The sequence below is a fragment of the Sander lucioperca genome, chromosome 18 (assembly GCF_008315115.2).
Source record: "Sander lucioperca isolate FBNREF2018 chromosome 18, SLUC_FBN_1.2, whole genome shotgun sequence".
Lineage (NCBI taxonomy): Eukaryota > Metazoa > Chordata > Actinopteri > Perciformes > Percidae > Sander > Sander lucioperca.
In genome coordinates, this window is record NC_050190.1 from 17541544 (window position 1) to 17567559 (window position 26016).

The window sequence follows — 26016 nt, forward strand, 5'->3', positions numbered from 1 at the left end:
TCCAGCAGGTCTTCCTAAATGTTCCTTGTTCCTAAATTCGGGCTGAGGGTCTTCACTGCTTTGCTCAGGACACAATACTGTTGATAGACAAGCTGTCAGTGTTAGGGTTCAAAGATGTGACCTTTCAGTTACATGATGATCTCTGTAACCAGCAGGCCACCTTGCTGTGTGAACGTCAGTCACTGGAGTGGTTCTGGTTACAGAGTTTTCCACTTTGGTTCAGCCAGGGCTGCAGGAATGTCTGAAGGCTGTTATTGTAGATTAAGAGGAATATTTTTACTGGAGGCGTACAGCAGATGAGAAAGGGGGATGGGTTTCATTACTGGAGGGACGTGTGATCAGAACAACATGTCTGTGTTTATGTTCCTAGTATATATGTGCATAACTCTGAGAACATATACTGTTGGGAAACGTAATACTCACACACTGAGAAGGTCAAATATCCCCATGTGCTTCAGATTATAACCGTGATGGCAACATATGTGAACTGCCGCAAAGACCAGTGAATTACAATGTCATTGTTCTGAAGGACTGCTTGTTAGCACATCACTTCTTACAGGTTGGTTGCGCAATTATAGCAAATTGGCTTGAACATTTATTGACACCAATACAGTGGCAGACTATTGCATTCAATAATCAAAGCACTAAATAGGACCTCTTAAACCAAAGTTCAAATGTTGTCTTGCGTATGACTTTGTGTTCATCCTGAGTAAGGCTTCACACTTAGTTCTGACATGCTGAATGAATGGCATCAGTCCCACTGAGAGAGAGAGAAAACAGTATAAAGAGACTTGTCTGTGTCCCATGGTCTGCTCATGCCACACTGATTATTTGCAACTGGAAAGCCTGTAAGCAGCTCTACCAGTGTTGCCAGCACAAGCTGCAAGCCTGGCCCAGTTGTCATAAAAGTGCAGAAGCCCAGTTTTATTGCTTCGGATTGGAGAGGAGTTTCTTTGTCCTTATGAAATAATGTTAGTTTTTTCAAAGTCTGAAGTGTGATATAATGATATATTGTTAAAAAAAACAACTAACATTCACATTTGTCACAACTATTCATACATCTAGTCAAAATATTTATGGCCATTATGTGGTTCTAGGCAGGTATTTGGCTCCTCAGAACCTCCATGATGTCCTGTGGCTGAACATGGGTGCAAGAAAAAAAAGTGTTTTAAAAGTAGGCTTTGTAGTTGAAACAATTTCATAACCACAGTAATTATATTGAAAAAGTAAGTTACCAAAGTAAATCTCTCGGAAGTCTAGGATAATGTTACATTAAACAAAAAAGTATTTATGTAAGACTTTAATCACAGTAGGTCGAGCCTACCCAACTCAGTGCCATTTTTGTCTCTTCTTCTTACTCCTCTACTTCTTCTTCTACTTCTTCCTTTTCTTCAAGTTGCAGCAGATTAGACACAACGATGGCATCTTTGTCAATCTCTATACTAATTGGATCAGAGTAAGGGCTGAATTATTGGAATTTAGCCTGTAACATTTATTCAAGGAAAACTGACCAAGTAGTCTGAATTAACACAAGCCTCCCACAGTCATTGGAGTCCAATACGGGATTCGATCTGGCAACACTGAGCTCTACCAATATCAAGTAGTGTTTAACATGTCTGTATTCCTCCAAGTCTAACCTGTATTCAGTTGAGCCAATAAGAGAAAATGTTTAGTTTAGTTGGAGAAATATGATTCAAGTCCAGAATTTGAGCCTTTAGATGAATGATATGCTTACATACTGTTGTAAAGTGAGTTAGGCTTCCTGAAAACACATCCCAGGGCTCCAGACTGCGACCTAATGATCGAAATGGTGAAAATCATGATGTTGCAGTCCATAATCCATTTATGAGTGGTGATCCGCAGCCGAAGTTCATCCATTTTGTTTGCTAAAGACCGTACATTGGCGAGGAAAATGCTGCGTAGAGATACCTGATAAGGAGTATTGATTACCGTCTCAAATCAGCGGAGAAAGGTTGGTAGCCCTCGTCAGTATTTTAGTACTCAATTTGGTCACAAAATTGACCACATTTTTACTTAGTGTTGTCTCAGTTGCAGACAAAAAGACTAGATTTTTTTCAACCCCACAACTGCAGGATATCACTTAATTGCCTGTGCTTTCACCGATGTATTTGCATTTTTACATCAATGCTACTGTTAGCTCCGACATTCGCCACCAGCCGTGGTAACGCTTCCTCACCAGGGTGAGAGAGGTAGAGATGTGACAGCAGAGAGCGGAGACCACTTCTATGAAAACAAAAATACATTCACGCTGCTTGGTTTGCCCGGCCATGAGCAAACTGCACGTTCATTTTTTAATTTTGAATAGACAGTTGCTGATCAAATATATAACTATTTACCTCGTCAAAACAAATAGTGCTTGTGTGTTTTGAGTGTTGTGAGCTCCTCTCTCTGGCTCGCTCATCACTTAATCTTTCCCAAACTGGGTGTTAGACACTTAGTTAGACTGTGGAAGTTTAATCACCATATGCAGTATATGATTGTTGTTTCAGTGTTAACAAAAAAAGACAGGGAGGGAGGAGGGAGAGCCTGTATGAGGCAGTAATACAGTACATTGACAGTAATAATACTTTGTTTACATTTCTGGATGTGTATAAGCACCATTCAATTAAAATGTGACTGCAAACTAAAATAAAACAGCAACTTGTAGTTTCTGTATGTATTACCAAAGCATTTATCAGTAAAACAGTTCAAATGGGGGAAATGTGAAAAAATTGTGCTGCAGGTCGATTTAAGGTGTGCGCCCCTAAATTTTCTGCCTGTGCCCCTACAATTTTCAGTTAGGGCCTACAGTGCTCCTAGTAAAAACAGTCTGGAGCCCTGCATGCATACATTCTAATTGTGAATATGCAATGTGCAAAGTCATACCTCATCAAAATAAATGTGACTTTTCCTTTAAAGAGCTGCCAACCCTTTCAAGACAATTATAAAAACCTATTAATTTCAGCCTTAAAAAACGATTGAATAATAATGCAAATGTCATCCAATTTCAGTACTATCACTACTGCTATAATATGTTATATTTCATTCTTAAAACATAATAAATCACTTTTAATAGGCCTACATGTTATGTTTGCAACCAACACACACAAAGCCCCCTCACACCCACAGATGCCTGCCCTGCACCCAGAACAGCAGCACTGGCAAAAATTCCAGTCTGCTTTCATTATTGTGTGTGTGTGTGTGTGTGTGTGTGTGTGTGTGTGTGTGTGTGTGCGTGCGTGCGTTCATCTGAGTGAAAGACAGATGTATGTCTGTTTCACAGAGTGAAAAAGAAAATGTGTGACGCAGCAGTTAAGTCACATGTCACTGTGTCTGTGAGTGTGTTGCAGAGAGCGAGAGAGAGAAAAAGTGGAGGACAATATGACGCAGAAGGAGTCAGCTGTTATTCTAGCGTGTGTCTGTGTGTGTGCACATACTGTACATGTCAGGTGCACGTGTGTGTCGCTGGACGCATCCGGCGGCACCCTGCCACGGCTGTTAATCTGCCAGCATCATCATCATCATCATCATCATCATCATCATCATCATCATCATCATCATCATCCTCTTCCTCATAACACACATCTGGAGCAGGAGGCAGAGGTTGATTGAGAGCAGCTTGTGCCTCATCAGGCTGTGGTGCAGTGATTTCCCTTCTGAGAGAAAGTGGGAGAAAGAAAGAGGGAGGTGTGAGGGGGGAGAGACAGAGAGCGAGAGAGAGAGAGCGAGAGAAAGAGAAAAGGGGATGTCGCTGCTGCTGCAGTAAAAAGCCAGCTGCAGATGGATGGCATAAAGAGAAAGAGAGATGAAGGGATGCAGATAGAAAGATATGGGGATTAAGAAGGATGGAGAAGGTGTGGAGAAAGATGGAAGGATAGAGAAAAACAGGGAGGTATAAAAAAAAAAAAGATGCGGTGATGACCTCTCTTTTTGTACCGGTTTATATGTTTTCATGTTTGTTTACTTTAGTAATTGAATGCAGTGTCACATTAGTGGGCTTTACATGTCATATGAGAACACACCAATGCTGGAGAGAGTTTGTATGAGAGAGAGAGAGAAAGAGGGAGGGGGGTGGAGGGAGTGTTGGCTGAGCGAGAGGGAGAGAGAGGGAGAGAGGGGGAGAGAGTGTCGTAAATCACAGCACATCACCGGGCGGACGAGAGGGAAAGTTGTGATAAGGATCGCTCTCGTTCCCCCGTCCCCCTTTAAGCTTCTCTCTGTCAAGTCTCTCTGGCAACATTTTTCCATCTGAAACCATAAAGGTCCGCTGATTCTCTGACAGGCTGTGAGGATGGAGTGGAATGAGGTGGATTTGGTGCAGGAATTTACTGTTGAAGGACAATGCAGCAAAATTAAAGTCCGCTCCTGCAGGATCACATGGGACAGCCTGCAGGTAAATACAGGACGGCAGGAAGCTGATAGAAACTGCATGTTAATGTCAGCCGGGGCGCTCGCAGCAGCGCAGTCTGCAGGGTGTTGTAGCGTGTGTTGACAGCGTGAGCAGCAGAATGCATGACACCTTTGTTAAGTGTCAGGCAAATTGTTAACTTTTCTGCAGCTGTGGGATGCATGTCACCATCAGAAAGATTAGGAGGACATAGCAGTGCCTAGATGATATAAACTTCATCCACAGAAAATCCCCGGACACTAATGTCACACTACTGACCACACTGTTTTGACTGACAAGTGATCTTTAGTCCAACCGATGACAATCTTGCAGACTAAGGCTTTAAAATCTTGGGTGTTGTCAAAGGAATTTACAATGCAAATAGTGTTGCATATTGCATCCAGATACTGTATCTTTAAAATGTTAGCTTTATAGCATCTAGGTTATTAATGGCAAAGATGTTTTTGTCTACCTGTCAGGTCAAACAGTAAAACAGTCAGTAAAAAAAAATAAGGATTTCTGTTTACTCACCTTTTTATTACATCTTATGCAAGTATATGGAAGCAAACAAGGCCATAAGGATTTTAATCTTGCATGCATCTGAATTCCTAGATGTGAAATTTAGTCACTACTTAGTACTTCATAGCTTTGAAATGCTTCATTTTGAAAACCATCTTTCTAATTTAGGTGGTTTAACATCCATCCATCCATCCATCTTCTTCCGCTTATCCGGTAACGGGTCGCGGGGGTAGCAGCTCCAGCAGGGGACCCCAAACTTCCCTTTCCCGAGCCACATTAACCAGCTCCGACTGGGGGATCCCGAGGCGTTCCCAGGCCAGGTTGGAGATATAATCCCTCCACCTAGTCCTGGGTCTTCCCCGAGGCCTCCTCCCAGCTGGACGTGCCTGGAAAACCTCCCTAGGGAGGCGCCCAGGGGGCATCCTTACCAGATGCCCGAACCACCTCAACTGGCTCCTTTCGACGCGAAGGAGCAGCGGCTCTACTCCGAGCTCCTCACGGATGACTGAGCTTCTCACCCTATCTCTAAGGGAGACGCCAGCCACCCTCCTGAGGAAACCCATTTCGGCCGCTTGTACCCTGGATCTCGTTCTTTCGGTCATGACCCAGCCTTCATGACCATAGGTGAGGGTAGGAACGAAAACTGACCGGTAGATTGAGAGCTTTGCCTTCTGGCTCAGCTCGCTTTTCGTCACAACGGTGCGATAAATTGAGTGTAATACCGCACCCGCTGCGCCGATTCTCCGACCAATCTCCCGCTCCATTGTTCCCTCACTCGCGAACAAGACTCCAAGGTACTTGAACTCCTTCACTTGGGGTAAAGACTCATTCCCTACCTGGAGAAGGCACTCCATCGGTTTCCTGCTGAGAACCATGGCCTCAGATTTAGAGGTGCTGATCCTCATCCCAGCTGCTTCACACTCGGCTGCGAACCAATCCAGTGAGTGCTGAAGGTCACAGGCCGACGATGCCATCAGGACCACATCATCTGCAAAAAGCAGCGATGAGATCCCCAGCTCACCAAACTGCAACCCCTCTCCACCCCGACTACGCCTCGATATCCTGTCCATAAATACTACAAACAGGATTGGTGACAAAGCGCAGCCCTGGCGGAGGCCAACTCTCACCTGAAACGAGTCCGACTTACTGCCGAGAACCCGGACACAGCTCTCGCTTTGGTCGTACAGAGATTGGATGGCCCTGAGAAGGGACCCCCTCACCCCATACTCCCGCAGCACCTCCCACAATGTCTCCCGGGGGACCCGGTCATACGCCTTCTCCAGATCCACAAAGCACATGTAGACCGGTTGGGCATACTCCCAGGCTCCCTCCAGGATCCTTGCGAGAGTAAAGATCTGGTTCGTTGTTCCACGACCAGGACGGAATCCGCATTGTTCCTCTTCAACCTGAGGTTCGACTATCGACCGAACCCTCCTTTCCAGCACCTTGGAGTAGACTTTACCGGGGAGGCTGAGAAGTGTGATACCCCTGTAATTGGCACACACCCTCTGGTCCCCCTTTTTGAAAAGGGGAACCACCACCCCGGTCTACCACTCCTTAGGCACCGTCCCCGACTTCCACGCAATGTTGAAGAGGCGTGTCAACCAAGACAACCCCTCCACACCCAGAGCTTTAAGCATTTCTGGACGGATCTCATCAATCCCTGGGGCTTTGCCACTGTGGAGTTGTTTAACTACCTCAGCAACTTCCACCAGGGAAATTGACGACAATCCCCCATCATCCTCCAGCTCTGCCTCTACCATAGAGGGCGTATTAGTCGGATTTAGGAGTTCCTCAAAGTGCTCCTTCCACCGCCCTATTACCTCCTCAGTTGAGGTCAGCAGCGTCCCATCCTTACTGTACACAGCTTGGATGGTTCCCCGCTTCCCCCTCCTGAGGTGGGGAACGGTTTTCCAGAAGCACCTTGGTGCCGACCGAAAGTCCTTCTCCATGTCTTCTCCGAACTTCTCCCACACCCGCTGCTTTGCCTCTTTCACGGCAGAGGCTGCAGCCCTTCGGGCCCTTCGGTACCTTGCAACTGCCTCCGGAGTCCCCTGGGATAACATATCCCAGAAAGACTCCTTCTTCAGTCGGACGGCTTCCCTGACCACCGGTGTCCACCACGGTGTTCGTGGGTTGCCGCCCCTTGAGGCACCTAAGACCCTAAGACCACAGCTCCCCGCCGCAGCTTCAGCAATGGAAACTTTGAACATTGTCCACTCGGGTTCAATGCCCCCAGCCTCCACAGGGATGCACGAAAAGCTCCGCCGGAGGTGTGAGTTGAAAGTCTGTCGGACAGGGGCCTCCTCCAGACGTTCCCAGTTCACCCGCACTACCCGTTTGGGTTTACCAGGTCTGTCCAGAGTCTTCCCCCACCCTCTGACCCAACTCACCACCAGATGGTGATCAGTTGACAGCTCTGCCCCTCTCTTCACCCGAGTGTCCAAAACATACGGCCTCAGATCAGATGAAACGATTATAAAATCGATCATTGACCTTTGGCCTAGGGTGCTCTGGTACCAAGTACACTTATGAGCATCCCTATGTTCGAACATGGTGTTCGTTATAGACAATCCATGACTAGCACAGAAGTCCAACAACAAACAACCACTCTGGTTTAGATCAGGGAGGCCGTTCCTCCCAATCACGCCTCTCCATGTGTCTCCATCATTGCCCACGTGCGCGTTGAAGTCCCCCAGCAGAACTATGGAGTCCCCTACTGGAGCCCCATACAGGACTCCATTCAAGGTCTCCAAGAAGGCCGAATACTCCAAGCTCTTGTTTGGTGCATACGCACAAACAACAGTCAGAGTTTTCCCCCCCACAACCCGCAGGCGTAGGGAGGCGACCCTCTCGTCCACCGGGGTAAACTCCAACGTAGCGGCGCTCAGCCGGGGGCTTGTGAGTATCCCCACACCCGCCCGGCGCCTCACACCCTGGGCAACTCCGGAGAAGAAAAGAGTCCAACCCCTATCCAGGAGTATGGTTCCAGAACCGAGACTGTGCGTAGAGGTAAGCCCCACCAGATCCAACTGGTAGCGCTCCACCTCCCGCACAAGTTCCGGTTCCTTCCCCCACAGAGAGGTGACGTTCCACGTCCCCAGCGCCAGCGTCTGCTGCCCGGGTCTGGTCCGTCGAGGCCCCTGACCTTCACTGCCACCCATGTGGCAGCGCACCCGACCCCAGCGGTTCCTCCCACAGGTGGTGGGCCCATGGGTTGGAGAGAGAGGTGCCACGTAGCTTTTTCGGGCTGTGCCCGGCCGGGCTCCGTGGCAAACCCGGCCACCAGGCGCTCGCTGACGGGCCCTCCATCTGGGCCTGGCTCCAGACGGGGGCCCCGGGCTTCCTCCGGGCAGGGTCACATCATCTCTACCTCGTTTTTTCATAGGGTTTTTGAACCATTCTTTGTCTGGCCCCTCATCTGGTTTAACATTCCCTGTCTAATATTTTTAGTAGATAATTTCAAGTTCTGCAACTTCAAAAACCTCATTTCAAACGTGTTTTTTTGCTTTGCAAATTCAAATAGGAAAATTTGTCCAATATTATTAACTATATTCAAGTTTATTTTTGGATCTAAAAATTCAGGTCAAGTAAAAAAATCAGGTCACCAAATTACAAGATGTAAATAAGATTTTAACATCTGGGCTACCGAGGAACGGTTGGACATCTATCCTACCAGGACAAGTTCAGATTAGTGATGTGCGCGATTAGTTGACTACTTGATCAAACGTCGCTACTCTCGCTAGTTGTCACCAGAAATACTAGTTGGCTAGACTTATTAAAATTATTATTTTTAGGTGAACATGGGTTCAGCAGTCAGTCTGGTTCTTTCCTGTTCCACTGGATTGGCCAGCAGCACACTGAAACTCGTTTACTAGCTAGCTAGCATGTATGCTACAGATTAAAGCTAATGACCTACTGTACTGTGCTATAAATCCACAAAGCGGGAACGCTAAGATACTAATGGTATAAGCGATGCCAAACCATGACTCAGCATAGACCACAGTCCCTGCTGGCATTTCATCAAATATTTCACTACATATGGGGTGATACCAGAGTGCTTTGGCAGGAGATCAGTTAGTATCTGCAGACTCATAATACACATGAAAGTGAGAATCTGCAGAATCCCACAAGTCAGCAGTTAGCTAATGACATGTGGCACCACTGACTGGAAAAACCAGTGTAATGTGCACAATGCCATTGTCTAAAACACAATGTAGTCTGCATTATGTTGAAATACTCTGTGTCAGCATTATGTTTTTAAGAATGAAACAAGTCAGCATGGAGGCAGTGATGCTGCCTATAGCACATTGTGGATATCAGTGTCATAAATCACTGATACTGATATTTAGCATAGCGATAATGCTGACAGAGTTAGAGATTCCACTCCCTGAGTCGTTAAATGACAAGTGGGTTTAATTTGTCTCACTGATTTCATATCTAAGAATTGCCATAACCCTCAGGGCTCAGTTCAGGGTAATGGAGTTCTTCATCAGCTCCTCTCTGAGTCATGACATTAAAGCATCCACTAAGATATGTGAAGACTTCTTTTTTGAACATTTACCAAAATTGACTGAAGCCTCCAATCCCTTTGAGACAATTTCTCTCCCATGTCTGGCAGAAATTATGTTTCAAATAAAGTCCACATAATGTTGTTCAAGACCTTGATGTCTAGACCACTTAAATCTCAATAATAGGCCTCTATAAATATCTGCAGCTTCCATTTTCAACTGATGTTTTAGAGCAATGCTCAGTTCAGGCAGTTAAAGTAACTAATCAAGTTTATCAACAGTTTGCTCAAGTTCTGTTTTAAGGGTCAGTTTACCCCATTTCTTTTACACTGATCAAGTCATGTAAATAAGATACACTAACTGTGAAACAAAAACATCTGTATGATGTAATGCAATGGACTACAACAGGTATGCTATTCATTCTACCTCGAAATGTGTTTATTGAGACTTCTGCTTTAGTTGTTTATGTGTACTACTGTACTTTGTGGTGATATTGTGTTGGACTACAGTATTTTGAATTCTGTTCCTATTGTTATCTCATCCTCATTTACGTATAAGGAGGCACAAACATATGTCATATGACATTTTTATCCTGCAATACATCATGCAATAAGCTATACTGATATACTGACATCATACTGCATCATTCGCACATTTCTGCTGATGGTCAAAGATCTGCTTTGTAAGGCAAGACTTGATATTCCAATATTGTATTGTATTCTAATCTACAGTACATTATAGCTTTATTTGATACAACATCTGTTGTTGTAACTATGTAGTCGCAGGTCTAGAAAGTAGCCCAAACATGTTTTCCATTGGACAAATACCATTTAGCAGCTTTTAAATATTTATTGACTAGGAGAGTAATTCATTTTTCACTGTATACTGAGAATGAATGCAACAGAGTCAGACCAGGTGCAGTGTGTCTGTGTGTGTGTGTGTGTGTGTGTGTGTGTGTGTGTGTGTGTGTGTGTGTGTGTGTGTGTGTGTGTGTGTGTGTGTGTGTGTGTGTGAACATAGACAATAGCAGGATGTGACTGGGCAGAAACCTTCTGCTGTTGTCTGCTAAAGGCAGAAAGACACACACACACACACACACACACACACACACAGTACAAGTACAATCACAGAAATGTTTGTTCTTAAGGAAATATACAAACACAGCTATAACAAAGTGTTCTGGTGTGAGCCCGGTTTGATAAAACACTCCTCTGATAGTAAAATACAGGACAAATGATCAGTGTCATTAAATTTTTTTTCGTGCTGATGTTGATGTCTGTGTCACACACCTTTAATGACCAGAGTAGATAGGATTCCGGCGATTTACCCCCGAACCAAAACTATAATTCTGTCACTCTGCCAAGGCCACCAGCTGCTAGCCTAATAACATTTCTGTAGCACACTGATGGTGACCTATGACCTAAAGTGTGAGGTGATATGTGTGTGCAGCTGTATGCTGTAGAATAGCATTTATCTTCTGTCACTGTTTGGGTTTCAATATTGTCAGTAACAGTCCTAAACTCAGTAATGTGTAATGGATGGAAGCAGTGATACACAGGGGCAAACACAAGCTTTTTCTATGGACATACTGTATTAAGATATGTGACGTGTGTGTGTGTGTGTGTGTGTGTGTGTGTGTGTGTGTGTGTGTGTGTGAAGGTTCCCCGTGTGGAGCTGACCCTCTCTGAGCTCCAGGAAATGGCCACTAGACAACAGCAACAAATAGAGGCTCAGCAACAGATGTTGGTCGCCAAGGTAAATTGTGCACGCACACACGTACGCACGCACACACAACACTAACTTGTGCGCGCACACACACACACACACACACACACACACACACAGAGCAGTTGGAAGGATTGCCTGTCAGTTAGTGTAAGGTTATCTACATTAGAGTCTGTCTGAAAAAGGTTGGCTTTGAGGCCCCAGGAGCTACGGCCTTGGAGGAATTTGTGTGTGTGTGTGTGTGTGTGTGTGTGTGTGTGTGGGATCAAGACCCATACGTCTTCCTTGGAAACAGGACATGTGATCCAGGTCAGGGTGTAAGGACTGCCAGGAAAGAACAACTAATTTTTTTTAACCAATAGAAAACCATTTTGTGTGTGACAACATTGGTGTGTGTGTGTGTGTGTGTGTGTGTGTGTGTGTGTGTGTGTGAGACACAGATTGTGGCCATTCCCACACTAGGAAGTGACCTTTGAGTTTACAGGAAATGAGGTCATCAGGGAGCTGCTGGGAAGTTGAAGCAGAATTATACTCAAAGGAAAGACACAGAAGGGCGAACCAAAAAAAAAAAAAAAGAATCTTTTAATTTGTTAGTCTCTCCATTAATTTGATGAAGTTATTTTCAGCCATTAACTTTGATTTGGCCAATTTGGGTTTTTCAAGGCCAACTGTGGTACTGAGGTTTTTTACAGTATTTATTGGCAACATTATGCTGATATTCAGCATTTTTAAAAGCAGCAATTTCCCTTCTAAATGACAGCTATTAAGTGTTTCCTTCCAGTGTGTAAGTGTTTAAGTATTTCCTTGTCTTACTGAATGGAAAGGTCTTCCAGCTGCCACGAAGAGGCTGTTTTTATCCTTGTAACATTTATATAATTGATTGACGACTTCTGGGGAAAAAAAAAGTCCAAAACCCAGCTACTGTACTGGCACCTAGTGCATGCACTTTTACTTCTGCACTGTCTAATGAAACAAGCTACTGTTATGTAATCGGTTACTTGAGTATGTGGGAACCGTTGTGAATGTATGTGTGCGTGTGTTTCCAGTGAATGATAAGAGGCTTCTTGTCAACATTCCATTTCCCTCTTCCTCTTCCTCTGAGTGTGTGTGCGTGCGTGCGTGTGTGTTGAGAGAGACACACAGGTCAGCTGTACTACGTGCCAGCACAATACAGAGAGAGGTGCAAACTGCCTCAGTCAGCATCACACAGGCCTCCCTCTTCTCCTTTCTGTCTGTCTGTGTTCCTCCTCTGTAGGCTATGTGCTTTATAATGTGTGTATATGCATCCAAAATACACACAAATCAATATATTATTAAATATGATGTCTTTTAAATTATGCATGACGTGGGGAAAGGGTGGCAGAGTAATGCATCATGCTGCTAGTACAAAGTCATGACATTTTTAGTGTCATATATGTAAGTCAAGGTGCCAATATTAACAAAATAGCTCGTGCCATCTTTGAGCTTTTCTGTCATCACTGTATCTCTGATAGGACCCCTGGATATCACTGCTTCAGCATGGTGTGCAATGTCTCTGCTAAAAATATGTGCTGTAACAAGAGGTCTGTTGTCCTGATCTATGGCGCAACAAATTTAGTGAAAGTACCGTAAATTAACGGAAGTGAGGGAACTATTAATGAATCAGTCTGTACGTGGGCTTTAATTGCTAACTTTTCTAACTGCAAACTAAGTTTCCAATACAGGGACTTTTATTAGTCTTCCAGCATATCTTTCTTGCAAACCAGTAAATGGTATTTGTATCACATATCGCTTAATTGATGAGGATATAATGTCATTATCAGTGTGATAACAGCAACAGCAATATTTCTATTCTCTTTCTTTTCTGACAGCATCTCTATTAGTCAATACAAAGAAATTCTAAATGACAAACTGACATTTCAAAAAAGTAAGTATTTTTATATATATATATATATATATATATATATATATATATATATTTGAAACTAAGACAAAAAAAACACCAATATTGAAATTTCTCATGTGAAATAATCAAAATGCTTCAAAATTAAAAAGAAAATGTTTGTGTAACTGTCAGACTCCATCGATCTAGTTCATTGAGAAAATAATAATTCGCCTTGAAGGATGAGAGAAAAAGTAGAAACTTGGCCTCACCCATTTGGAATTAAGAAAAAAAAAAATCACAAAAAGTGCTTCATGAAACAAATGTTAGAGCAAGTAGTTTGGTAAACTGGGGTCATATTTGTGCCATCACAACTGCAAATGAACAAAAATCTCAAAATTGTATATGTCCTTACCTTTTTTTCTTTTCTTCCAGGAGCAGAGACTGAGGTATCTTCACCAAGGAGGCAGATCTAACCAGGGACAGACGCAGGTGGGGACCATATGTCTGTCTGTCTGTTATCAGTCTTTAAAAAATAAATAAATTCTATAAGATCACCAGAACATATTTTTTATGTTAAAACCCTTTATGTGACATATAAACTGTAGGGTGGTTGCCACTTTTTTTCCACCAAGGTTTATTAGTCAAAGCCCCACTATAACCTAAAGTGAATGTTTATAAGTTGGGTATAGCAAGGTATAACTTTAAAATGTAGCCTGTTTATTCAGCTCAAGTTATGGAAACACAATTATTTATTTGGGCAACTTTTTAAGAGCTGATTAAAATGAGATGAAAATGCAAATGGATATTCTTTTCTTCTTCTTCTTCTCTCTTGTTTAGTCTGAAGCTGAGAAGCTGCAGCGGCTGAAGGAGCGAGTGGAGACTCAGGAAGCCAAGCTGAAGAAGATCCGAGCCATGAGAGGACAAGTCGACTACAGCAAACTGATCAACGGAAACCTCTGTAAGCCGAAACCCAATGCAGAGATTATCACTATGGATTACAGACGCTGCTTTATGACTGAATATTAATCGTATAATAGTGAATAGTATGTGCAAAACTGTGGCTACAAATACACTCAGTTTGAAGGTGACCATTTCAACCTAAATGCCATGGTCACCATGTCCATTCCAAAAGTGATAGGAGTCAGAAGCTAATAAATTGCAATAGGTGATATAGACCACATATTTTTGGCTCTTACATATTGCTGTAGATGCATGCAAACATAGAAACAAATTAGAAATAGCTAGCCTGACAAGCCAGACCCACATCAAGATGTTGGGTCTGGGAACTCACCATTGGCAGGGCTCAATCCGAGGGGCGGGATAAACGGTTGTCTTTCAAATTCCCTCTGCACGCAATAGGATAGCGCTACAACCAACCAGAGCAACGAAGAAGGTGACGTAGTCAGAGCTAGTTCAGTATCGTTCTTTGTTCTTTTCTCAAAGAAAAGCTTAACGAACAAGTCTTCCAGAGTCGCGGCCAAAGCCGATTTGCAAGACTGCTGTTCGCCAGCAGCAGTAGCCATCTTCTTTGTTTTCAAGTAGCAGGGAATTCACGCAGAACTGTCGCAACTCTGCCGTCATTATGTTAAGCCCGCCCACCAACTCTATACACGATGTGATTGGCCCGGCCAGAGTTTGGTTTTCCAGCTCGCACGCCAACGGAGAGTTGCTAGACGACGCTGGCTGCAAATTACATTTGCTGCCGCTAGGGTGTGTCTAGATTTCTAGGCTAAGAAATAGCCTTAATTAATAAGCAAAGAGAATGGCATTTTACTTTAAATATTTCAGTCTAATTGTGTTGTTCTGGTGTCTGTGTCCAGCTGCAGAGATTGACCATGTCAGCAGCCTGTTCCAGGAGAAGCAGGCAGAACTGCAGTCCGCGGTGGTCAGAGTCGACCAGGTAACGCGGACAGTTGTTTCTCACTGAGGTGTTTTGTTTTTATTATACCAGTCAACACCAAGCACAACTGAGTTTGAGTCGGGTGAGTTGTTAAGTTCTCTCTGATTGGTTTTTACCAGTTGACCCAGCAGCTGGAGGATTTAAGGAAAGGACGCCTTCAGCTACACCCTGTTGCACCAGCTCAGGTGGCACACACCGGGTCCCAGGGGGCACCCACTGGCCAGAAAGGCTCACCCCTGTCTGGTCCTGCAGCCCTGGAACTGAGGAAACTCTACCAGGAGCTGCAGGTAAATTATACCATTAGGATTATCTCCTTCTTTCAGCATTTGAAAGAATGGAAGAAGAGTGTATAAGTTCTAATGCTGTGCGTTTCAGGCTCGTAACCGTCATAACCTGGAGCAGAGCAGCAAGTTGGCTCAGAACAAGGAACTGCTGAACAAGAGGAACGCCCAGGTGACGGTGATGGATCAACGCATCGGAGACCTGAGAGAACGACTGCATAAGAAGAGAGCAGAGGTACACAACTTTACTAAAGTCTTTCCTTCACAAGTCATCAGCTAATGAAAGCGCACCTTATTTGCTTTTTTAAATTTTTCTTGACAGTTGGTGTAACGTTAATGTGGTTCTAATTCTGTTTGTCCATCTTTACACCCTTTCAGTTGAGTCGTATGAATGGAGCAGGCCTGTCCTCGCCGCAGACCTCTTCCCACCCAGGAGGTGGAGTTTCAGGGCGAGTAGCAGCAGTCTGCCCTTACGTCCAGGTTCCAGCAGAGGGGAGACAGGAGGGGGGGTACCCCCTGCCAGCTGATCCACCGCCCAAACCCACCCCGCTCAGCCACATCCGCTCCCTCTCAGGTTGGTAAAATTACCATTTTTTTCCCCCTTTTTTTGATATTTTAAGGCACTGCACAAGACTCTGATCAGTCTGTTTCACATTAGAGTTTCTTATATGTCTTATCTTATATCTCTGTCTAGGCTCTAACTTGCTGTCTATTTCTTTTTCCTGTCTGTTGGCTCCTTCTTTTCCTCTTCCCTTATCTGTTGTTGTTGTTGTTACCTTAAATGTGATGTGTTACTGTTACTGGTGATTTTGTGATCATCGTTTTGTCACTTGTTGATGTTGTGGTGGTGCTTGCTGTTGTGACTGTTCCTGTCCCTGTTTTGTGACACCATCACGATGTCATCGTGATAATGTTCATGTTCGTGTTGATGTTGTTTCGGTGCTTGTTTCTGTCCTGGTTGGTTTCGTTACTGTCTTTCGTGGTGGCCATGCAGAGGAGGACAGGAGTGGCATCAGGAAGCCTCCTAGCCAATGGAAAGTGTCAGATTTAGACATCGTCCTGTCAGAGCCCACTGAGACGTGGGAGGGACCTCAGTTCCCTCAGGGGGGCGACAGTAACAACAGTGAGTCCCTAGAAGGCGCTAGAGAAACTTACTCACCACAAGCTCCATTGGTGATAGATTAGCAGCACCTGCTTCCTCACTCCTTTATCTGCACCTTAAGGTGTAGTAGTGGGTCTGTTTATACTATTTCCTGCCTGATTCTAACACAAGTATGTTTTATTGAGCCTTAATCCCAAGGCAGATATGTTCTTAGCCCTGGGCTGAAGAATGGAAGGGTGCATTCAAACCAAGAATGCTGTGGAGTGTTTTTGTCTAACTATACAGAACAGATGGTTAGGAGAACATAATTGAATCAGCTACAGAAAATGACCTCAAAATGTAAGGGTCGGGTGTATAAGGACGCAGACAAGACATCTGATAGCCAGCAGCTGCTAAGGGTTAGGAAGCGGAGCATAACAAAATAAACTGAGGGCAAACCACAGTCTGGACTGAGACTCATATTCTATTATTCCTTCAGGTAAATTGTAGCTGTTATCAGTCTTTATGCTAAGCTAAGCTGACATCACATGGCTGAAGCTTCATATTTACCGTTCAGGCATGAGATTGGTATCAATCTTTTCTCTCAACTACTCTCGGCAAGAAAGCAAATAATGCTGCAACTCCACTACATGGCACGGATCTACTCAACTCGACTTTTTTGGTACCACCTTGAAGCTGATACTAGAAGGCACAGTTAAAACACTGCAGAACTGATTGCCAGATATTTTTTTTTTAAATGGCATCCTGCAAAAACTACGGCGTACACTAAGCTGTACAATTGACTAGGTGTTTGGTTTCCAATGAAAGTATTCAGCGAGTGTCGCGTTAAAGATAAGGTCACAGCAGTTACACATGGCGTCGCTATGGCGATCAGCTGAGAAGCTGATCTAGCAGTTAGCTGAGAATCAGCTGAGGGGGTACTATCTGCAGTGGAAAATGAAATAAAGAAAAGGACCTGGTACCAAAAGTGAGATGAAAAGTGATGCCGAACCATGCAGTGGAAATGAGTCATAAGTGTAGTTCTCAAATTGTGGATCTATTCCTTTAACATGGCACATAGTTAATAATCACACTAGCTTAACTTATTAATGTCAACATCCATTCCACATAGCTAGAATTGCCTTGCCTCATTAACCACTGACCATGTTGTTTCAGGTCACTCTCATTCTGCTGTCTGCAGGACACTTGCTTGTAGTAAATATGTCAGTACACCCAGGCTGGAATTAGCAAAGCATTTCTACTCACTTACTTAAACTACTGGGTGTAATGAAGTGTCTTGAACTAGCACCGATACAACTCCCATTGTGCTCTTGAATGCCAAAGCAAATGCCACAGCTCTATTTATTGTCCCAGCTTACGTAATGTGGAAAACACGTACTTGTAAACCATGTCAACAGTCTAACAAATGACACAACAAATGAATGAAAGGAAGTCTGAGGTACGCATGTAGCTAAATACAGTCTGTGTTCTGTGTGTGTGTGTGTATATATATATGTGTGTGTGTGTGTGTGTGTGTGTGTGTGTGTGTGTGTGTGTGTGTGTGTGTTTGTTTGTGCGTGTGTGTGCATGTGCGTGCGTGCGTGGTGAGTGTGTGAGTGTGTCTGTGTGAGTCAGATAAGGAGAGATTTTAGGTAAGAGGGCGTTGGGGGTCATGGCAGCTGTTGTTGCTGTCATCAGAGAGATTAAGACTCTAACAAATGTAGGCACTATCTATTATACTGAATGAATGCTGATATAGTATAAGCATAGTTGTCTACAGTGTTCTTACAGCAAACAAAAATCACAGCAAGGAATTCCATGTATTCTATTAGCATTAGAATGCAAGTGAATAATTTATTTAGGATTGAGAGGAATGGATTCATATTCCACTGAATTAAAAATCTCTCTTTTTTAATGTCCTATTAGGAGGTTTAGTTGATGACCAATAGATAAGGCTTCAAAAATCCTGATGCTTCTGTTTTAGAGAAAAACAGAACGTGTCCTTTTATGAAAAATCACATTTGGTCCAGTCAGTGTTGGTTACCTGTGATATGATGTATGCGGCTTGATTAATTACAGTACAAGGTATTAAATGTAGTATTGATTAATCTTTAAATATTTATGGACTTTGTAGGAACAGTATATTTTGGGAAATATACTTCTTCACCTTCTTGCTGAAAGTTAGATGAGAAGATCGATACAACTCTCATGCCTGTATGCAACTTCCCGGAGTCTTGTCTTGTTAATTAGTAAGCTTAAGGTGGTGCTAACAGGAGCATTTTGTTACCTTTGGACCGAGCCAAGGTTGCTCTTTCCCCCTCCTGCCAGTCCTTATGCTAAGCTAACCAGCTGCTGGCAGTACAGACACGAGAGTGGTATAAATCTTTTCTTCTAACTCAAACTGTTGCTTTAATTCTCACTAAATGCGATGCGACATGTTCAGATTCCACATTATACATCATGCATTAATATGTTTCATTGTGTTTTCCTATTATAATTGAAAGTCTCACTATGGAGTTTGTGTTCTTTGGACTATATGGTATTTCATATTGCCACTAATTATCACCGTTCAAAAACTCACATTAGATGCTACCTGAAGAGTAGTGATGAGTATGATAGGCTTCTTAAAACCCTTAAACTGAACCTGAGCCCTTTGTATTTTTGAATCAGGGCGTTCTGTGATGGTGCAAGTACTGTAAACTATACTGTATTTCCTCTACAACACTGAGTGACTGTTTGAATCTGGGCTCTCAGGCAGATTGCCAAGTTTCCACCTCGCACAGAGCTGTCTGTTTGTTTCCTGCCGTGACCGTTTTCTTCCTGAGGTCAGCAGGTTAAAGCCGCAGTCAACAGGCTGTACAGCACAGCTCACTGACTGCAGGACTCCCAGGTTCAATAGTTAATCAGTATTACTCTTGTATGTGCCAAAACTATGACGTGGCTGTGCCAGAGAGAGCTAACTACTACGACTACCACTTTCTAGTCACTGTTCCATTATCTTTATTGTGACTATTATTGCCACTGTTCATTACATTACATTACATTACATTACTGTTCATCACATCCCCAACCAACACCGCCTACCAAGAGCCTGAGTCTGGCCGAGGTTTCTTCCTAAAAGGGAGTTTTTCCTCGCCACTGTCGCACTAAATGCTTGCTCTTGGGGGAATTACTTGAATTGTTGGGACTTTATAAATTATAGAGTGTGATCTAGATCTACTCTATCTGTAAAGTGTCTCGAGATAACTCTTGTTATGATTTGATACTATAAATAAAATTGAATTGAATTGAATTGAATTAAGCCAAATGTTTAGATAACAGCTTAAAATCAGTCCCTCCAGAAAAACGCGATTATGCGATCGCATAATTCAATGCATAATCAGCCAAAGTCTGCATATTTATGCGGGGGCCGCATTTTTTCGAATACGCCGCACTTTCACCGCATAAATTGCCGATTTCCATGCAAAATATGCAGGGCTTGCATGATTTCATAATCCCCGCATTTTCGTTGCAAGAAAGTCACATATATTACATTCATTACATCACATTTTTCAGCAGAAAGTTGAAAAATGTTGTGTTTACTTCACACAAGAGCAGCCATTTTCCCCTGTTGCCATGGGAACGTTATGAAGTGACGTTATGAAGTGACGTTATGAAGTGACGTAATTACGCGACGTGAACATCATCGAAAAGCTGCAAACCCTGCGATGAAGCCATGATGAAACCGCAGTTTTTGCAAGTTCCCGCAATTTTTGCAAGTTCCCGCAATTTTTGCAAGTTCCCGCAATTTCATCGCAGAAGATTGCAGAAATATCCCGCATATTCCATTGCATTTTTTAAGAAAACGTGCCGCATAATCAAGGATTTTTGCCCGCAACAATCACAAAAAAACTCTGCATTTTTCTGGAAGGACTGTAAAATGATACTTTGACAATTGAAGCTGAATTTTAGCCAACTGTGACATGTAATGGAGTAATGGAATTTTAACGTCCCAAAATGGACTTTTTACAAAAAGAATTAGCCAGGCTAGCGGCGTGCCTCTAAGGATAGCAACGTCTGTCCGGCAGTCGTTTGTTCGGCCCACCACTTTGAAAATATTCTTTTTATGACCAAATACCTTCTAAATGAATGACATTCCCATCAGCCTCAGCTGTACTTTGTTTTCAGTGCTAATAGCATATGTTAGCATGCAACATGCTGACCTAAGTTGTTGAACATGTTAAACATGCCAAACATCACCAAGTTAACATTGTCAGTGGAGCATGTTAGCATACTGACGTTTTTTTTATTTAGCATTTATCTCAAAGCACACAGAGCTGCTAGCATGGCTGTAAAATATTTTTTATATATTTAGCATGCCTGCTGCCAAAAGCTGCAGAGCAATATTGGTATCAGTATCAGTCCTAAAAAGCCTGCTAGTACTCTAACTTGGTACGTCGATATTGTAATTTTTTCTTTATTAAAACTAACCAGCTGCAAGCTAAGATTTACAAGGCTATTTCCTTCCAGCTAGTCTTTAGTCTATATGAAAGTTTAGTGTGGTTAAACTGCCGTGAAATTGTTAGCTAGGCCACTGACCTCCAGGATTGTCACTAGTTAATAGGCAACAGTGGATCAAGATTTAGTGACTGACTGGTACAGTGACCTATTGAACTGTGCCAATGAGTTATGTAACACCACCTCTGTGGAGACAGACTAGCTGGCAGGCTTCATTTTGTAGGAGCTTAGCATGTTAGCACTGTCAGCCAAGTCCGATTTAAACATTCAAGACAGCAGCTTTCTGTTATTTGGAGTTTTGAAATGCTTTTTCTCACGTTAACAACTCTTATGGTAAAAATAGCAGAACAGCCACCCAAAAGTAAATGTTATATCACAATTGCCAGTTACTATGAATGTTTGTTTGTCTTTTTTATTATGAGACACAGATGTTACAATGACAACAACCACACTACCCATACATTTTGCAATTTTACTGTCGCATTGCTGTACTATTTACAGGATGCTAAACACATGTTTGCAGTAGAGTGCACTGTAATCACTAATTTAAACATGTAGAGTAGTTGTTAAGCAATTTAGCTCTTGTCTTGTTGCATTACAGTATTTGTTGTGCAATGTTGAGGCAAAGCAATTGAAAATAAAACTAACTCAATGACTTGGATTCTGTTCCAAATATTGCATAATTGTAATGTGACTAGATAATGGAGCATTATGGTTGTCATGATTTATATTGTTCTTGGAGTAAACTATATGTATAGATAATGTTTTTATTTTAGTCATTTGTTTTGTGACATACTGTAAATGGCAGCTAGCGTAAAACATTTAGGCTACTATTTAGCATGCACATCCCTTTCAACTTCCTCTCAGTGAACTTACCTTCATATCAACGTGCCTCCTACTCTCTCACTCTCTCTCACCTTTCACCTACTTAAACCTTCTTTAACATAAATGGTACTTCCCTTCTTTCTTGTCTGTATTTGCCTCTTCCTCTCCTTAATTGCCTTACTTGTTTTAACCTTTGTCCTTTTCTCAACACTCATTCTCTCTCTCTCTGTTTAGCTAATGAAGCGTCGTGGCCTAGCATCAGTAAGAGTGTGTCAGATTGGAGGACCAACAGTCCAGAACAGGTAATGTACTTTTACCAAATAATATTATAGAGGCATTTAAATATTCCTTATTTTGCTAACAGCCTCCTTGAGGCCATTTGGAATGTGGAACTCACTCCCACAAGCCATCCGTGACACTGACTTTCTCCCCACATTCCAATCCCGTCTAAATACCTCTTCAAACTGGCATACTCAGTTTAATTTGATAGTATTGGTCTGTTGTTGTTCATTGCTTTGTAGTCTATATCGACAACGTTTTATTTCCGGGATTGTTCAGGTGCTGCCGGAAATTCCGCTTGATGTCCGTCACCTTCCGCTTTCTTTGTGTTGGCATTCTAAACTCCGGTCGATTTATGAGGACTATGGTTAACTACTCCTCAGATCTCTGCAGGGTAAATCCAGACAGCTAGCTAGACTATCTGTCCAATCTGAGTTTTCTGTTGCACAACTAAAACAATCTTTGAACTTACACATTTTCCACCCAAACAAGTTCCTTCCTGAGGCTATTTTGCAGAGGCGCCGTTGCTCCGTCCAGCGCTTAGCTCCGCCCAAGACGATTGTGATTGGTTTAAAGAAATGACAATGAACCAGAGCACGTTTTTCTCCCATCCCGGGAATGCTGTGTGGACTAGCCAGATCCTCCTCCGCAGCGCTGTAGAGGAAGGTCTGGCAATGGAAAACTAATTGCTTTGTAATTCTGTGTAGTCTTTGTTGTGCATCTGTTTCTTTTATTATTTGTTCATGTTAGGTGTCTTTGTGTATCAAGAAAGACGCCCATAAATAAAATGTATTATTATTATTATTACTTTAGGTGCCCTCGCTACCACATTGTAGACCAGTGTGGTAAAATGTCTCCTTCCGAAATACCAATGCAAAATAAGGTTATGCAACCAGGCTTTAGAAAAATATTTTTCAAATTCTCTCCTTATTTCAATGTCTCTTCCTCCCACCAGCTTCCCTCTGGTTATGGTACCTACCCCAGTGCCACCCACCAGGCGGCAGGGCATCACAATGCTACCAGCTCCCTGCCCCGTTCTGCCCCTGGTACACTGGGCTGGCCCCGATCCACTGCTGCAAATGCCACCTCATCGTCCTCTTTATCATCTTCCTCTTCACAACAAATACAGCAACGGATCTCCGTCCCTCCAAATTCAAGCCAAGGTAATTTAAGTAGTAACTCATCAACACCATGCTGAACTTACTATACTTTTTAAGCACTGTTCTTCAATTGATGTCAGGTGGGTGTTTGACCTTCTACACATCTTTCGGTCATAGAGATGTAAGCATACCATTTGGAAGTTAAGTGTTAATTGTATATATTCCTTACTCTGTCTTTACTGTTAGGCTCCGCCTCCCAGCCATCTCCCTTGTCCCCACAAACAGAGCGAACAGATCCCCCTCCAGCGGTGGCTGTGCGTCCCTACGTTCCGGACCACCCCTCCAGGCCCCAGTCCCCCAGGAAGGGCCCCGCCACCATGAACAGCAGCTCCATCTACAGCATGTATCTCCAGCAGCCTCAGGCCAAAAACTATGGATCTCTTAGCAACAGGACTACTGTCAAAGCAGGTAATTAAACAGCAGATTTAAACATGTTTTTACAGATTGTGACACACATAAAGATAGTGTATAATTAATGTTACAATGTCCACAATGGAAAATCCATCTAAACTCTGTCCCATTTCCTTTCTCTCCACAGTCTATGGTAAACCCATCCTCCCCACCTCCTCCACTTCTCCATCCCCTGTCCCTTTTCTCCAGGGAGGAGGAGGAGGAGGAGGAGGAGTAAGAGCAGGAGGAGAAGATGTTACAGATAAAGAAGGAGGGAAAGGAGGAGGTGAGAGCAGTGATGGGCAAATCCTCCCACCTCCCACTGTTGACAACATCCCTCGTCCTCTTAGTCCCACTAAGCTCACCCCAGTCGGTAGGTGCCAGAGAATAAATCAAACTCATCAGTGTGCTGTCATAATTTTGGTTCTATGTGATATCGGTAGTTTTTGCAGTGTAAATTGAGTATAACTCTGTGACAAATCCCTAATAAATGTTGATACTCTCTACAACACTTCACTTGATTTTATTTACTTATAGGGTTCATTTACCTTGTGGTCATTTCCTTAGAAAATAGTTAGTTTTTTCTACTAAATTGAATGTCAAATAAGTGATGATTTGGGATCTGGTGAGCAAAAGCAATTAATAACAACATTTCAATAAATAACAGAAGAAATGTCCCACCTCTGCCCTTCTCAGCCCACTCCCAGCTACGTTACCAGAGTGATGCCGATCTGGAGGTTCTCCGCCGACGTCTCAGCAACGCACCACGACCCCTGAAAAAACGGAGCTCAATCACAGAGCCTGAGGGCCCGCAGGGGCCAAACATCCAAAAACTACTGTACCAGAGGTCTGTGCTATACTGTATACTGTACCCCACCGCAAAAACAAATACATTTTCATGAAACAGAAACTAAATAACAATGAAGGAAGGTTGCAGCAGCTTGGTTAAAGCTGATTTCTGTTGTGGTGTGCAGGTTCAACACGTTGGCGGGAGGCATGGAAGGAGGCTCAGGTAAGACACTGTTATATGATGATATGGCCTCTCCTCAGGACAGTTTAGGTGGCATCAGTTGATCTATACAGCATATTGATCTTAAGGGTTTGACGATGCTTAAATCAACTGTTTCCCTCTCAATTCCAGGCAATACTTTCTACCAGCCTGACTGCCTTTTGGGTGAAATGGACAACATCCATTCAGCAAATGGGAACGCAGAACCTGGTGACAAGCACGACAGTATGGCAGCCGTGGAAGGCGAAGTTCAAAACCTGAACTCGGGCTCCCGCCGATTGTCCCCTCTTTCTGGTGCCGTAGAAACACCCAAAGAGACGACAGCAAAAGCAGAAACTACCAATAACGTGTCTCCACCGACCCGAACCAGCCCACCCCCTGCACCTGATAGGCCAGAGGACCAGAACAATAACAACCAGAGAGGATCTAGTCCTGCACACAACTCTGTAGGCCACGCCTCCCCTTCAACATCACCTCCTGCCCCCCCTTCACTGCCTAAGGTAGGATTAGATTGTAATTATAAGTGGTATAGGGTACAGTACACACATGGAAGCTAAGGCTTCTGTTTCCTAAAATGGACACTAATAATACGTATAACCTATAACAGAGATCTTCAACAGGGGGTTCGTGACCCCTAGGGGGTCCTCAGAGTTAGTGCAGGGGGGGCCGCCAAAAATATATATTTTTTTTAAAAAAATTTCAAAAATTAAAATATGTCTGAAAATAAACATTAATATGAATTTAACATATTAATAGCAAAGACAAATTGGCCTATATGTGAAAAAAAACATTTACACATTGAAAAGATAAGCTTATTATAGGTAAGCTAGCCATACAGTTAAAACATTATGTATAATATATTAATATACATTCATTTTCATCCATGTGGCCCATGTTTAATATGCAACTCAATTGTATACAATATATTTAGTAGGGAGTCCCTACTCTGTCTCTTTTTCAGCTAAGAGGTCCTTGGCCTAAAAAAACGTTGAAGACCCCTGACCTATAAATTGGATTTCTTAGCAATTATTCTGTTTTGTTTCTTGTTGTGCTTTGTAATATGTTACTGATAGCTTAAACACAATACTTGTTCTCTGTGTAAGCTAATGTGCCAGGTTAAGCAGTAAGTACTTACTTAGCAACTCCTATCTTGCGCTGTCAACACGTTTCTGTTTCTCTCCGTGTGTGCTGCAGGTGAAGCGGACCAACCTGAAGAAGCCGTCATCAGAGCGAACAGGCCACGGTCTGAGAGTGAAGTTTAACCCTCTAGCTCTGCTGCTGGACGCATCGTTAGAGGGAGAGTTTGATCTGGTGCAGAGAATTATATATGAGGTAACACTAAATCATGTTGCTACAGTTACAGTATTTCTATTGTAATTACATCATTCAAATTCCAAATGCCTATTAACAGAGCTAAAAAAAAATCAAGCCAAGTTTATTTGTACAGCACAATATTACAGTGAGTCAAAGGGCTTTACAAGCCTCCAAACCCATCTTATGCTTCGAGAGAGGGAAACCACCGGCTAATAATCCTGCGGAAACACTTACTGTATGGAGAGGCAATTCAAAGAGAGATCCCCTCTCAGAC

At 43.1% G+C, this 26016-nt stretch overlaps 1 protein-coding gene across 7 annotated transcripts in view; it reads left to right on the plus strand.

Annotated features, from left to right (window-relative positions):
• The window catches only part of LOC116042530 (apoptosis-stimulating of p53 protein 1-like), a 51793-nt gene that overhangs the window by 19625 nt on the left and 6152 nt on the right, over nucleotides 1-26016 (plus strand). For 4 of the 7 annotated variants that reach the window (XR_004895754.1, XM_031288730.2, XM_031288726.2 and 1 more), the window contains 16 exons: nucleotides 11077-11172; nucleotides 13439-13495; nucleotides 13844-13964; nucleotides 14827-14906; nucleotides 15026-15193; nucleotides 15282-15422; nucleotides 15566-15761; nucleotides 16182-16310; nucleotides 21825-21892; nucleotides 22825-23032; nucleotides 23216-23437; nucleotides 23568-23792; nucleotides 24116-24266; nucleotides 24394-24431; nucleotides 24561-24928; nucleotides 25623-25760. Coding sequence is in view for 6 of the 7 variants with exons in the window: in XM_031288730.2 (XP_031144590.1) it covers nucleotides 11077-11172; nucleotides 13439-13495; nucleotides 13844-13964; nucleotides 14827-14906; nucleotides 15026-15193; nucleotides 15282-15422; nucleotides 15566-15761; nucleotides 16182-16310; nucleotides 21825-21892; nucleotides 22825-23032; nucleotides 23216-23437; nucleotides 23568-23792; nucleotides 24116-24266; nucleotides 24394-24431; nucleotides 24561-24928; nucleotides 25623-25760 (2406 nt within the window). In the remaining variant the exon portion in view is untranslated. Of the gene's footprint in view, nucleotides 1-4128; nucleotides 4394-11076; nucleotides 11173-13438; nucleotides 13496-13843; nucleotides 13965-14826; nucleotides 14907-15025; nucleotides 15194-15281; nucleotides 15423-15565; nucleotides 15762-16181; nucleotides 16311-21824; nucleotides 21893-22824; nucleotides 23033-23215; nucleotides 23438-23567; nucleotides 23793-24115; nucleotides 24267-24393; nucleotides 24432-24560; nucleotides 24929-25622; nucleotides 25761-26016 lie in introns of those variants that run through there. The other 3 variants (XM_031288732.2, XM_031288727.2, XM_031288731.2) reach the window with 3 other exon arrangements.